At 23.7% G+C, this 14,915-nt stretch overlaps 1 protein-coding gene across 4 annotated transcripts; it reads right to left on the bottom strand.

The window, feature by feature from the left end:
- Nucleotides 1–295: 295 nt before the first annotated feature.
- On the bottom strand, nucleotides 296–6,320 carry LOC110644238 (putative ubiquitin-conjugating enzyme E2 38). Of its 4 annotated transcripts, none has more exons than XM_021796933.2 (8): nucleotides 6,180–6,320; nucleotides 5,974–6,059; nucleotides 4,518–4,652; nucleotides 3,791–4,411; nucleotides 3,631–3,694; nucleotides 1,993–2,132; nucleotides 1,600–1,911; nucleotides 296–1,041 (listed from the first exon to the last, which is right to left on the bottom strand). In XM_021796933.2, the coding sequence occupies exons 2-8, from the start codon at nucleotides 6,028–6,030 to the stop codon at nucleotides 790–792; spliced, it is 1,581 nt and encodes a 526-aa protein (XP_021652625.2). In that variant the 5' UTR covers nucleotides 6,031–6,059; nucleotides 6,180–6,320; the 3' UTR covers nucleotides 296–789. The 4 variants fall into 4 exon arrangements, with proteins under 4 accessions (XP_021652625.2, XP_021652627.2, XP_058006076.1 ...); XM_021796935.2 differs by having other exon boundaries at nucleotides 3,631–3,691; XM_058150093.1 differs by having other exon boundaries at nucleotides 5,974–6,111; nucleotides 6,180–6,275.
- Between the last annotated feature and the right edge of the window lie 8,595 nt (nucleotides 6,321–14,915).

Here is a 14,915-nt window from a genome sequence, read left to right as displayed (position 1 = left end):
AAATAAAAAATAAGATTATTTTCTTTTCGAGTTTTGTTCTCTCTTTAATGTTCCCACCATCTGTTATTTACAGTGTCTAAACATCATTGTGACACAAGCTCTTTGGGGTAAACTCAACCAATTCCGACAAAAAATATGACTGCTATTATCTTATAATAATATTGCATATAAATAATCCTTTTCTGAAAAATAAGACGCCAACAGCTGTAATCAATGGGTATTGACGTATGTTCTGACAAGATTAAAATAATACTCAAAAACAAAAAAAAAAAAAAAAAGCTGCTAATACTCACCATGAAAAAATAGAAGCTATTTCAAAATTAAAACTCAAAACATGTTATGACCATTCTGTACAATAATCTACTTCAGTATCCAGCTATTATTAGTATATCATTATCGAAAATGAACAACTGCAAAACAAAAGACCTATTTAAAGCATTATAACATTTAAGTTACAACCCAAAATAACTCCACTATGCTAATTGCTTTTCAATAATGTATATGGACAAGAAACCCCGAGTACCCATTTTAATCAGCTACCGTGAAAAAAAAAAAAGAAAGAAAGAAAGAACAACTCTAAATCCAGTAGTCACCGTGGTAACATCAACACCCTAGAATAAAAAAGCGAGTAGACTTCTTAAACTGGCACGGTCCAGCCTAATTTGTCAAAAACTCTGATAAAAAAGGCCTTCCATGACCCACTCTATATCAGCCCCATCGTGGCTTTGCGACCCCACTGTACTTTCCTCCCTCTCCTCCCCCTGCTTTCAGCTTCTTTTTAATTTCATTTTAGTCATTAATTCGAAACTGCTCACATTCTATTGACCCAAGTCTAGTGAAGGTTGTAATCAGAACATTTACCATCTTTCTTAGTGTTACTTTAAATTCACTGGAGGCACTCCTGTCGGCGTTATCAATGTCAGCTACTCCATCTTTTACTGCAACAGAACCCACTGTAGCACCATCCATATATGCTCTACATGCTACCAGAATATCACATGCACGCATGTGAAAATGACCAATGACATAATCTTCAAAATACTGCAAGCAAACTTGGTTAATTAACTCATTGTCTTTGGAAGTCAGAAACAAAATTTCCAGTCATGTAAATGTCTAAATTTGGTAGTGTAAACAGTTACGCATGCAAGCGCAGAATCATATTGAATAGCCTTTTTTCCCTTTTTTTTTTGAGGGAGGGGTGTTGAGTGCTAAAAATTTATGAGTAAAACCATCTAACAATTTCCAAATTAGACAAGCTCAGATTTCTTAATTACTCTGATCAGCCACAATAAGAAGCCTGGAGTCCAAGATCAATGTTTAGAAAGCAAAACTTCACATCAACATTAGATTTATATGCCAGGGTCAAAGAAGGCCTGGAGCAAGAACGCACCCAATTTTGGTCAAGTTCTGCTCAGTGAAACGATCCAAAGAGAAAAGAAAAGAACTTTTGGACACCTTAATGAATCAAATCTCTAAGCAATAATTCTTAAAGGAGGAGGATAAGAAAATTCAAAAACCAGGGAAAGAAAGGAGAGGGGAGGGAGGCAGAACCTGAGAGCAAGAAGAGCAATAAACTAATAGATTTTAGTCAGGTTGTACCTTGGGCGGCCTTCGAAGTGTGTACATCATTGTCTTCAAAGATAAGATAAACACATCCTCATTGTACTTCCTGGATCTTCTATCCCCCTCCACACCAACATAAGATGATTCATATCCAGGCTCATTAAAGAAGGGCTTTGCATTAAGAATGAGAGCTTGAATAGAAACCAAAACTTGAAGCATGGTTGACGTCCCTGGGATCCACATCTCATTCTGTTTCCCACTCCATGTTCCCAAAAGGCTGAGGCAGACTTTCCCACATTCATACAAATTCGGATTCAATCGAAGCCCACCTGAATAGTAGTAGACCATCTAACAGTAGAAATTCACAATTAAACACAAAGAAGGATAATTCATAATATTGAAAGGAGAAGACTACAACAAAATACGTACCGGAGGTGTATCAGGATAGTTAGGGGGGAAGAGACAGTCAAAGACAAAAAGGCCATCATGATAAGGAGTACCAGCAGGTCCTATAATGACAGCCCTCAAAAGTTCCATCCTTGCTTCATAAACTCTAACAGATATTGTATCTATTGAATTTAGAGAGAGAACGAGGCTTAGAGTCATCTAACCAACTAATGCAGTGTAACAACCCGCAAAAAAAGAAGTTTTCAACTAATGGATAGAATAATTATCAAGAAATAGAGATGCTAAGATATGACTAATTTCAAGAGTGTTCACTGATGATTGCACTAAACCCCAATGTGTCCATTAAAAATATGTTCCATGAAAATAACAATTGGCATAGAGTATCAATTGGAGCACTATTACCTATAGCAGCCCGTTAACCAATTGTGCCTGCTCATCTGACAGTGAGAAATTGCTTTTATAGGACAACTCCTTTTGTCTCTCTCTCTTCCTCTGTTGTTCTTCTGTTCCTCTATTTCTCCAATTCTAGCTCTCGTCTGGCTTTCTTCTACATTTCAATAGCTTCACTAAATCCAAAGCTTCATCTCTTTTCAGTTCTTGTTGATTCTCATCCATTAGACTTAAACCCTACAAAACCCTCTTCATCTCCTCCTACTCCTCCATCAAGCCCCTTTACCCCAACCCGTCACATTTGTATCTCACCAAAACAGCCAACCCCTTCTCTGATGCTCTCCCTCACTTCCAACCTCCAAATCATTACCCAATGCTAGCTCTCTCTGATTTCCAACCTTCAAATCATTCAACTTAATTCCTGTTGTTGAGGCCTTGTCCTTGTTGATCAGCAAGATTAAGGCCTATTGTTTTAGGCCCTGCCCTAACCGATCGTCAAGCTTAAGGTATATGCCATTGTGCCGCTGCTGTCACATGCAACAAGTTATTGTTGCTATTCATTGTCGCTTCTTGCCTTAAGTCATTCGTGAGAGAGCTCCTAGGTGAACCGTAGAGAATTTGATATGCGCTGGGGTTTTTTGATTATGGTTTGTGATGCATCTGGGCTTTGTGCCAATCAGTGCATCATATAGAATTTTGGATTGATCGTGCATTGTGCATTCTGTAGGGTTTGGCTCAAAAAACATGCCCTTTGTTTTTATTTGTACTGTGGAGTTGTTCTTTAATTGTGCATCTTGCATTTTGTTGGTTTAACGAAAAGAAATCTGGATGTGTTGAGTTTATACTTTAGAGATAGGGAAGAACAAGAGAGATAGACAGCAACAGAGAGAGAGAGAGTGAGAGAGAGAGAGAGAGAGAGAGAGGTGGAAGGGAAAGACCAGAGAAGGGAGGAGAAGAAAAATAAGGGAAAACTCTTAAACTCAGATGTGGGACCATTAGTCAATTTTAACAATTTGAAAATAATTTCCACCCACCACATTAGCACGTCAAACCGGGAAACAGGTAGCAACCAATAGCCACGGTCCAATTGACATTATCCCACAATTAGGATCTTCTCACAGAACACATTTTTTTCCCCAATGAGCACAATGGAGGTTAACGCAAACATCAGTGAGCAAAATTGAAATCAGCCCACTAAGATATAAAAAACTTCTGAGTCAAACAAAAAGTACTCCCAAACTTGTCATTATAAGTAAAATTTGAACTCACCTGGTAAGTCCTTCTCCAAAATTTTCCATTCCTCTTGAATTCTCTTCGCCCAACTCTTGGGCTGCTAACAAAAAAAGGGAATGAGTTTAAGTTCATTAGGCATACAAGTTTTAGTAACAAAATATAGGTTGACAGAGAGATTCATCTATAATTCACTTACCTGCTGCCCTGAGAAGCCCATACGGCTATAGTGATGATCTGAGAAATCTTCCACAGTATCAAATTGTTTAAAGTTCTTAAATTTTCGAATGATACCATTTTCTTCATTGTCTATGACTTCCCCATTAGAACTCGATTCTGCAGTAACTGCAGAACTACTTGTAGCTTCTGCTGGACTTCTATTTCCAGAACAACTGGAAGTAATTAATGTCCTTTTTGTTTCAGCAATACCTGATGCAGCATCCTTCCCCTTGCTTTCAAAAAGATCTGCAATAGTTGAATTGCTTGTACCTGATGTGACAATTCCAGAAGGAGCAGGATCCTTCAGCCAAGGAAGTGATGCCTCTATTCCAGGTGGAAGATCCACATTATCAAATTGAGATTGGATAGCCAAATAATCATCTTCATACAAGTAGTCATCATTGGCATCATAATCAGAATTATCATCAACATAATCACCACCATCATCACAAATTTCATCATCATGATATGATAAGTCAGAATTGGAACTGTTGATATTGTTTATATTAATTGATCCAGAATTGGAACTCTTTAGATGATCAACACTATCAACAGATCCTGCTACGCTAGTAGAAATCCCAGGATTACATGATGAAGCATCCTGAAAAATGAACAAAAATACATACCAAACAGTGTTGATATTTAGAACAAAAAAAAAAAGCTACCCTGAGACAGCCTATAATTAATTATAAATTCCAATGATATACCTTAATGTGATGTGGCCATGTATCATCATAACCTACTTTTGATTTTCCCTTGGAACATGCGTCAGCTTTTTCATGACCAATCAAAACTTCAGAGGGCTCTAGAACACTTTCAACATCCATTACATCACATAGAACCTAAACAAGAAGATTGCATCCTTAACTTGGGAAATCACATATGCTAACAGAAAACCCTTGTAAAGCATTTCAATATAGAAGTGGTAATATATCAAAATGCAATCCATGGACACCCAATTGTGGGAACATGTTAATGAGAGTGAGAAGGAGTTCCAGTACCATAATAAAGAGTCCAATTAACACAACCAGTTAAGATACGTGAAACTATGATTTGTCAACCAGTTTTTACACAACAGAATCAAACCTCCATTTTGTATGTCAAAAACAAAATCTTTCTATTCAATTGTGACATTTGGAAAGTTAAAAAAACAATAGGCTTTCAGGGGAGAAAGAAAAGGCTGATTTTCATAAATAGCTAAAAATTGAAGCTACTGTTGGAGTATTATTAAAATTCCCAGGTAATTGCATTCAAATACACAGGTGAAAGCTAATACTTGAATTCCATGTATCATTCTTACAAAGGATTGCATGAGTAGAAGTTTATGGAGCTGGATAAAAATACAAGAATTGAATGAGTCATAATAAGCTTGGAAAATAGCAACATGTCTGCCACAACTTTCATAATGTAAGGAAAAAATTCGGGCAAGTTGTACAGTTCCAAGTAATCAATGCTACTTCCAAATTCTAGCCCAACCATAACTGTGCATTCAAATTTATATAGTATCATTTCCTATATTTTGCCAAAAATCTATCCTCAATGCCAATTTGTTTTCCTAAATTAGTTCATCCAATTTTGAAGTTTAAGTAATAAGAATTAGCTATTACCCGTATAAATCCAAAACTTTCAGATAAACATCACCCAGAGAATCGTCTAGCACACAACAAACATAATATATATAATGACACAAATTAAACAGTTACCAATTGAACAAAGTGCATTTTCAATTTTGTCAGAAATGATACTAACAAGGACAGGAAAGAATAGCAAACAAACAGCCAAATTTGTAACATAAAATCCATTTGGCAACAGAGAAACCCGATGAGAAAAGCAAACCAGAACAAAACAAGCACCTTCTTTCCACCTACTAATTTTCTAACTTATGCACAAGTCCTGGGTCTGAATTCACCTTTTCCACTTAACCAAACAACAGTAACTCAACTTTCTTGCAACCAATTCTCTCGCAAAAAAATTTCATCTACGATCAAGACTCAGAGGTCAAATCACGATCAATCAAAATTCGGCGCTTATAATCCATCAAAAATCAAAAACTAAGACGAAATTACACCAATTTCGCAAGAAAAAAAAAATCCAATTCAATTTAAAACTTCAACCCTAAACTTGCCATAATTAGAAATATGATCAAAAAACGAAAAAATCTACCTCGTCGTGCTTGAGTTTCTTGGAGATCGAGACTTGATCATCCATGTCGACATCCATGAAAGCAATCCAATTCGATTTTCACACTACTGAAAGCCACTCAGAAATTTACATTGTACGATCTATTACTGTTGAATTTTGCTGCAAATTCATGCAAATAACGAACCAGAAAAATAAGCCAAAAAGCATAAAATAAAAGCGATCGATACCTGATAACTGAAAAGTCACCAATTTTTACTTTTGTGAGCTTTTCACAGAGAGAGAGAGAGAGAGAGAGAGAGAGAGAGGGCTCTATAGAGAGTGTAGTTGAGCGATATAGTGAACGGAAGAGATTTTCACTCGAGCCTTATTATTAGGTATATTCGCTATCGTACGCAGGAAGGTAACGATAAGCAATGATCTGGTGTTGTCAATCGTTGTGGAAAATAATAATGTCTCCTTTTCCGAATCGTTCGATGTGAAATTTTGTGATGAATTTGGATTGTAAGTCCCTGAGTTGCAGATAGATTGGCTTATGATGGGGTTTTTTGTACTTGATTGCTACTGTTGAATTAGTGGCCCTTTCGGGATAGACGGGATAGAGTGGCTTTATCGAAGGTACTTCGTTAGCCGTCGAAATCAAGAGATTTTTATCAACAATTCAAAATATTTTTTCAAATAACTAAATTAAGAAAATGAATTTTCAATTTTCATCATACTAAGAAATCATTTACCCTTTTTTTCAAGTCATTAAAAATCATTTACTATATATCTAAACGTGCAATTCTCAATTTAATTATACGAATGAGTTTGTGACATCTGCTTATAACTAGCATAATACTCACGTTATATATGATTAATTTATAATTTTTATTTTTTAATTTAATTTTTAATTATATTTTAAATAAAATAAATTATTATTATTAAATTAATTTTAAATTAAAATTTATCTCTTATTTAATTTAATTTAAATAAATTTTTATCTATCATAATAATAAATTTTTAATTAATTTATATTATAATTAATTAAAATACCTATTTAATTTTTTTATACATTTATTAAGAGTAATTTTCATGATTATTTTATTTCAAATATAATTAAAGTATTTTATTTAAAAATAATTTAAATTTCATAAAATTTTTATATTTTATCTCATAATTTATGTAAATCGATATTTATTTTTTATAAATTATAGAAAATATATTAAATTAATAAGAAAATAATATTATTTTAAAAAGGTATAAATATAATATTTTTTGTTATTAATATAATAAAAAATTATCAAATTGTCAATAATAAATTGAATTATTTAATTTCAATAGTAATAAAAATACATAATATTATTATAAATTAAAAATAACGTTCTATTATATTATTTTTAAAATTATTACATCTAAATGTAAATTTTTTTTATTAATCTCAATTTTTTCTATAAAATAATTATTTAATAAAAATAGTTATCACTTTACATAAATTTGTAATATAAAATAAATACATTTCATAAAAGTTATAATTTTAAAATGTCATAATTTTCTATCATTAAAATAAATAATATAAATACATACTATTTTTTAAAAGGCAGATTTTATTATTATAATATTATAACTTTAATTGTTCTTAATTATTTTTATTTGTAGCTAAATTTTCAATATTATTATATTTACAATTTATCTTTAAAATTCTACTTCTATATAAAAATATAGTTAAGAGATAATTTATGCACTAACATATAGATATTTAATTAAAATTTAAAAATAATTTTGATAAAAATTAATTACAATAAAATATGGATAGTCAAAATATTAATTATAATTTTATTCGATATATAATTATAATGAAATAAGATATTTAAAATTTAAAAAATATTAAATAAGAAAATTTTAAAAATTAATAATTAAATAAATAAATTTTGATAATGATAACTAATAACTTTGAAATAAATAATAAAATATAAAAAATATTTGAGCACATTTATGTTAAATAAAAATACTTGGTGAAATAATAATGCTTAATGTGTATCAAAAATCTCATATGATACTATATATTAACAAATAAATGAAAATCATTTAAATAAAAAAATAATTTATAACTAAATATTTTTGAATTGAAAAATGGTAAAAAAACATTTAAATTTAATTTTTTAAAAGTAAAATGTTTATTATTTACTTGACTGTTTCAATTAAATGACCATAAGTTAGCAATAATGATAATAATAATAATAATAATAATAATAATAAGCATTAATTAATTTTAAAAAAATAAAAAAATATTAAATTACTAACATAAAAAAATATATATTAATTATAAATAAGTCTAATCTCTATATTTTATTTTTATAACTTTTATGTATACGCTTTTGTCTCTCAAATTTTTTAATAAAGATTTTATAATAAAAAATATAATAATGCAATAAAAATATTTGTTAAAGATATGAAATAATTTAAGATTGAATTATATGATAGTTGATTATTAATTTTTTTTTTAAACTAATTACCATCAATGATCTATTATTATTATTATTATTATTATTATTATTATTATTATTATTATTATTATAGAGAGTAACATTTGGTAAATAATATTTTTACAAAAATGAATTTATAAAACAATAATATAAATAATTTTTAAATATTATATTTAATCATAAAATATCTTAATTTTTAAAAATCAAAATAAAAATAATAATAATTTAAATCATAAATATTAAAGTAATATTGTAAGTAATAATAATAATTATAAAAAAATAATAATTAGTATTTATAAAATAATATAAATAATTTGTAAATATTATATTTAATTACTAAATGTTTTAATTTTTTAAAAAATAGTAATTTGAATCATAAATAATAAAGTAATATTATAAATAATAATGATAATTAAAAGAGAAATAAAAAAATTAAATAATAATTAATATAAAGGAAAGTATTTATGATTAATTATGAAATCATAGGTTAATAGTCAATATTTCTTAAATTAATGGTCATCAATTACTTTTATTATTATTATTATTATTACCATTATAATTATCACTAAATGTAACATATGATAAATAATATTTTATATAAATGAATTTATAAAAAAATAATATAAATAATTTTTAAGTATTATATTTAATCATAAAAGGTCTTGATTTTTTAAAAATCAGATTTTAAAGAAAATAAAATTTTAACTAATAAATGTTAAAGTAGTATTATCAAAAATAATAATAATTAAAAGAAGAATTAAAAATTAAATAATAATTAGTATTTACAGAATAACATAAATAATTTATAAATATTGTATTTAACTACAAAAATATCTTAATTTTTAAAAATTTAAATTTAAAAAACTAATAATTTAAATCATAAATTTTAATGTAATATTTTAAATAATAATGATAATTAAAAGATAAATAAAAAATTAAATAGTAATTAGTATAAAAGAGAATATTTACAGAAAGTGACACGTGACAAATTTTTTAAGGAAAGTGTTACACGTCATTTTCCTGTGAATACATTTCTACTTTATATATATATATAAAGGAATTGTATTTAGAAAATTAAATTATATAATAATTGTATATTACAATTTTCAGAAAATATAGAAAAATAGTCATCAATAAATTTAATTAAAAATTACCAATAGTTATAAATATAATAGATTTAAATCTTACATCCTCTTGAATTTATTTTATAAAAATATAAACCACTTCTTTATCAGAAAGTGAAAATACAACATATATAAAATTAGTGTATATTTTTATTAAGTAAAATTAGTAAATTAGTTCAATTAATTTTTAATTTTTCTTTTTTCTAATTAAATTGAACCTTTCAAGTATTTATAATAATAACAATAGTAATAACAACAATAATAATAGCTATTTATTATAGTATTAAAGTCTAATAATTAAATAATTTATAACTTATATATGTACAATTAAGAAATTAATAACTTAATCATAATTTAAAGAAATTATATAATTAATTCATAAAAAATAAAACTTCAAGGGGCAGGTGTGCATATAAATATATATATATATATATATATATATATATATAATTTTTCTAAATAATAATAAAACAATATAATATGATTAATATTAATATTAGTTATTTATTAATTATACTATAAAGAATATCAAAAAAAATAATAAAAATTAAATATTAACATAAATTTCTTATTTTTCATTACTATGAAAATAAAATTTTATTTCATTTTTTTATAATTTATTTTATATATATAACATTAAATATATAATTAAAAATATATTTTTATTAAATATGTGTTAAAGTAAAATAAAATCAAAGTAAATTAAAATTTATTAAATATATAAAAAAGAGAGAGAGCAAATTATTTAACTCAATATGATAAGAGGACAAAATATTTAACTCCATGTGATAATTTTTATAGTATAATTCTAAATTATTTTATTAATTTTAAGATGTATAATTCTTAAATTTTTATAATTAAATGAAATAATAAAAAAAATTTAAGAATCTTTAAATGAGATATTTATAAATTTTTAAAATATATCTGCTATTTTTAATTAGTTAGTAATAAAAAGTATGGTAATAATGCTAATAGTAAAGATATTTAAAAGAAAAATATTACATGTCATTTCTCTGTAAATATATTCTTACTTTATATATATATATATTAAAGAGGATTGTATTTAGAAAATTAAATTATATAATAATTATTTATTACAACTTTCAGGAAATATAGCAAAATAGTAGTCAATAAATTTAATTAAAAATTATTAGTTAGTTTTATATATGATAAAATTTAAAATATTACCTTCTCTTGAATTTGTTTTATAAAAATATGGAATAATTCTTTATCAGAAAGTGAAAATACAACGCATATAAAATTAGTATATATTTCTTTTAGGTAAAATTAATAAATTAGTTCAATTAATTCTTAATTTTTCCTTTATCTAATTAAATTGAACTTTTTAGGTATTTATAATAATAATAATAACAACAACAATAATAATAACTATTTATTATAGTATTAAAGTGTAATAATCAAATAATTTGTAACTTATATATGTATAATTTAAAAAATTATATAATTAATTAATAAAAAATAAAACTTCAAGTGGGGCAGGTATATATATATATATATATAATTTTTCTAAATAATAATAAAACAATATAATATGATTAATACTAATATTAGTTATTTATTAATTATACTACAAATAATATAAAAAATAATAAAAATTGAATATTAACATAAATTTTTTTATTTTTCATTACTTTGAAAATAAAATTTCATTTCATTTCATATTATATATATATATATATATATATATATATATATATATATATAACATTCAATATATAATTAAAAATATATTTTTATTAAATATGTGTTAAAACAAAATAATATCAAGATGAATTAAAATTTATTAAATATATAAAAAAGAGAGAGATGACAAATTATTTAACTCTATGTAATAAGAGGACAAAATATTTAACTCTATATGATAATTTTTATAGTATAATTAGATATTATTTTATTAATTTTAAAATATATAATTCTTAAATTTTTATAATTAAATGAAACAATAAAAAATTTAAGAATCCATAAATGGAAAATTTATAAATTTTTGAAATATATTTACTATTTTTAATTAGTTAGCCATAAAAATTATGATAATAATAGTAAAATAAAGATATTTAAAAGGAAATTAGAATTAAATAAAAAATGAAATTAAATACTTAATATAAAAAATAATAATTACTTACATTAATTATTATAATTGTAAAATATAATAATTTTTATATAATAAATACCACGTGCCAGCACTAAAATTTAGAATTTCACATGGTAATAGTAAAAGAAAACTTCTTTATATATATATATATATATATAATTGGTATATGTGGCAATGTAGTAAATTCAATTTAATATTGTCATTTGACATAAATATATTAGTTTTAAAATCTTATGTGATAGTTCAAGAGAAAATTTGACTGCTTTAAATGTTGGCACATAGCATAAATATGAATATTTTTAAATCTTACGTGACAGCACCAGAGGAAAACCTGTTTGCTTTATATATATATATATATTTGTTTTATAAAAATATAGACCAATTCTTTATCAGAAAGTGAAAATGCAACACATATAAAATCAGTATATGTTTTCATTTGGTAAAATTAATAAATTAGTTCAATTAATTCTTAATTTTTTTTCTCTAATTAAATTGAACCTTTTAGGTATTTATAATAATAATAATAATAATAATAATAATTATTATTATTATTATTATATTTATTTATTATAGTATTAAAGTGTAATAATTAAATAATTTGTAACTTATATATGCATAATTAAGAAATTAACAAGTTAATCATAATTTAAAAAAATTGTACAATTAATTAATAAAAAATAAAACTTCAAGTGGGGTAGGTGTGCATATATATATATGTGTGTGTATGTATGTATATAATTTTTCTAAATAATAATAAAATAATATAATATGATTAATACTTATATTAGTTATTTATTAATTATACTATAAAAAATATAAAAAAAATAATGAAAATTGAATATTAACATAAATTTCTTATTTTTCATTACTATGAAATTTTTTTTTCATTTTTTCATAATTTATATATATATATATATATATATATATATATATATATATATATATATATATATATTCAATATATAATTAAAAATATGTTTTTATTAAATATGTGTTAAAACAAAATAAAATCAATATAAATCAAAATTTATTAAATATATAAAAATAAGAGAGAGGTTAACTCCATGTGATAAGAGGATAAAATATTTAATTCCATGTGATAATTTTTATAATATAATTCTAAATTATTTTATTAATTTTAAGATGTATAATTCTTAAATTTTTATAATTAAATGAAATAATAAAAAATTTAAGAATCCTTGAATGAAAAATTTATAAATTTTTAAAATATATATGCTATTTTTAATTAGTTAGCCATAAAAATTATGGTAATAATGGTAATAATAAAGATATTTAAAAGAAAATTAGAATTAAATAAAAAATAAAATTAAATACTTAATTTAAAAAACAATATTTACTTACATTAATTATTATAATTGTAAAATATAATAATTTTTATATAATAAATACCACGTGCTAATACTAAAATTTAGAATGCTACATGATAATAATAAGATAAATTCTTCTTGCTTTATATATAGAGAGAGATATAAATATATAATAATATAATTAGTATATGTGGCATTACAATAAATTCAATTTAATATTGTCATTTGGCATAAATATATTGGTTGTAGAATTTTATATGGCAGTTTAGGAAAAAACTTGACTGCTTTAAATATTGTCACGTGGCATAAATATGAAAGTTTTAAAATCCTACATGGCAGCACTAAGAAAAAACATGTCTACTTTATATATATATATATATATATATATATATATATATATATATATATATGTTAAACAAGCGTAGTAATTCATAGTAATTTTTTTTAGATTTTTAATTTATTAGATAAGAATAAAATATTATAAATTATTCATATTACTCGCATGTTACATAAATTATATAGTTTAATATTTATTTTTATATTTTTAAAATTACATTAAAATTTTTTAATATTAAAATTTTTAATTAATTATATTAAATGTAAAGTAAATTTTATTAAAATTTTGAATATTAGTATCATTAGCCATTACTACATGAAGAAGGATATGAAGGAAAATGGATAAATGTGTTTTTTATTTAACACCAATAATTATTAAAATAAAATTATTAAGTGAAATATTATCTAATATTAATAATAAAATTTATAATTAAAAAAGATAAATTAAAATGAATTTTTAATTCAAAATTAAAATGAATTTTTAATTCAATTAGGCCTTATTTAATAAAATTAATTTTACTATTTAAATAAAAATTTAAATATTTATATCATTTAGAGTGGAAAAAGAGAGTTCATACAGCCGACCCCAATAACTTTTTAAGATAAAGACTTAGTTGAGTATAATTAAGTTAAATTTATATTTTTAAATATATTATTTTTTTAATTATATCAACTGCTAATTAATGGTAGATCCAATTGTGAAATTTTAAGTTTAATGTATATATATATATACACGTGTGTGTGTGACTTGTTTGTAATTTTGTCCATTGTATTATAGGTATATCAAATTAAAAAAAATTATAAATTTAATAATTATTTTTTAATGCTAGAATTAAATTTACAAGTTATTTATAAATTAAAACAATAAGTTTCCTTTATGGTATTATTAAAATTCATTTCTATTTTCTTCTGATTTAACTAATTATGTTAAAAAAAACATAATTCAAAATCAAAAATCGAGAGGAGAGTGCAATTTTATAGAGAAAAAAAAAAAATTAAAACCATGATTACATATATCTACCTATTCTCTATATGCCTTCTCTTCTAAGTTTCAATCCTCTCCAATTTCTATAATTGAATTAGAATTTTTATCTAATATTTTAAATTTAAATATTTTATATAATGAATAATTAAGAGAAGATATTTTTGAATAGTTAGATAATGAACTATCTAATTATTTTTGTTCAATAATTTTTTATTTTTTAAATTTGAAATATTTTTTATAATTACTAATTAAAAGAAAATAAGAAGTTAGTTAAAATGAAATTTTAAATATTTTGTACCATTTAAATTTTAAATATTTTATATTTTTAAATAAAATCAGTTTAAACAGATTGTATTCTTTACCAAGTAGTATATATGTAAACAGATGTTAATAACAACTGTACTAAGAAAATGACAAAATTTTAAGTTATATTTTTTAACACAATTTGAATATTGTATATAACTAATAATTAAAACAATATGTTTTTTACAATTAGATAAACGAACTATCTAATCATTTTATCGAATCATTTAAAGTTCAATAAACGTTTTTTATTTTTTAAATTTGAAAATTTTTTTATAACTAATAATTAAAAAAAGATAAGAAGTTAGTTAC

This window comes from Hevea brasiliensis, chromosome 7, assembly GCF_030052815.1.
Source record: "Hevea brasiliensis isolate MT/VB/25A 57/8 chromosome 7, ASM3005281v1, whole genome shotgun sequence".
NCBI lineage: Eukaryota > Viridiplantae > Streptophyta > Magnoliopsida > Malpighiales > Euphorbiaceae > Hevea > Hevea brasiliensis.
The sequence above is the reverse complement of the archived record's forward strand: the minus strand, read 5'-3'. Positions and strand labels throughout refer to the sequence as shown.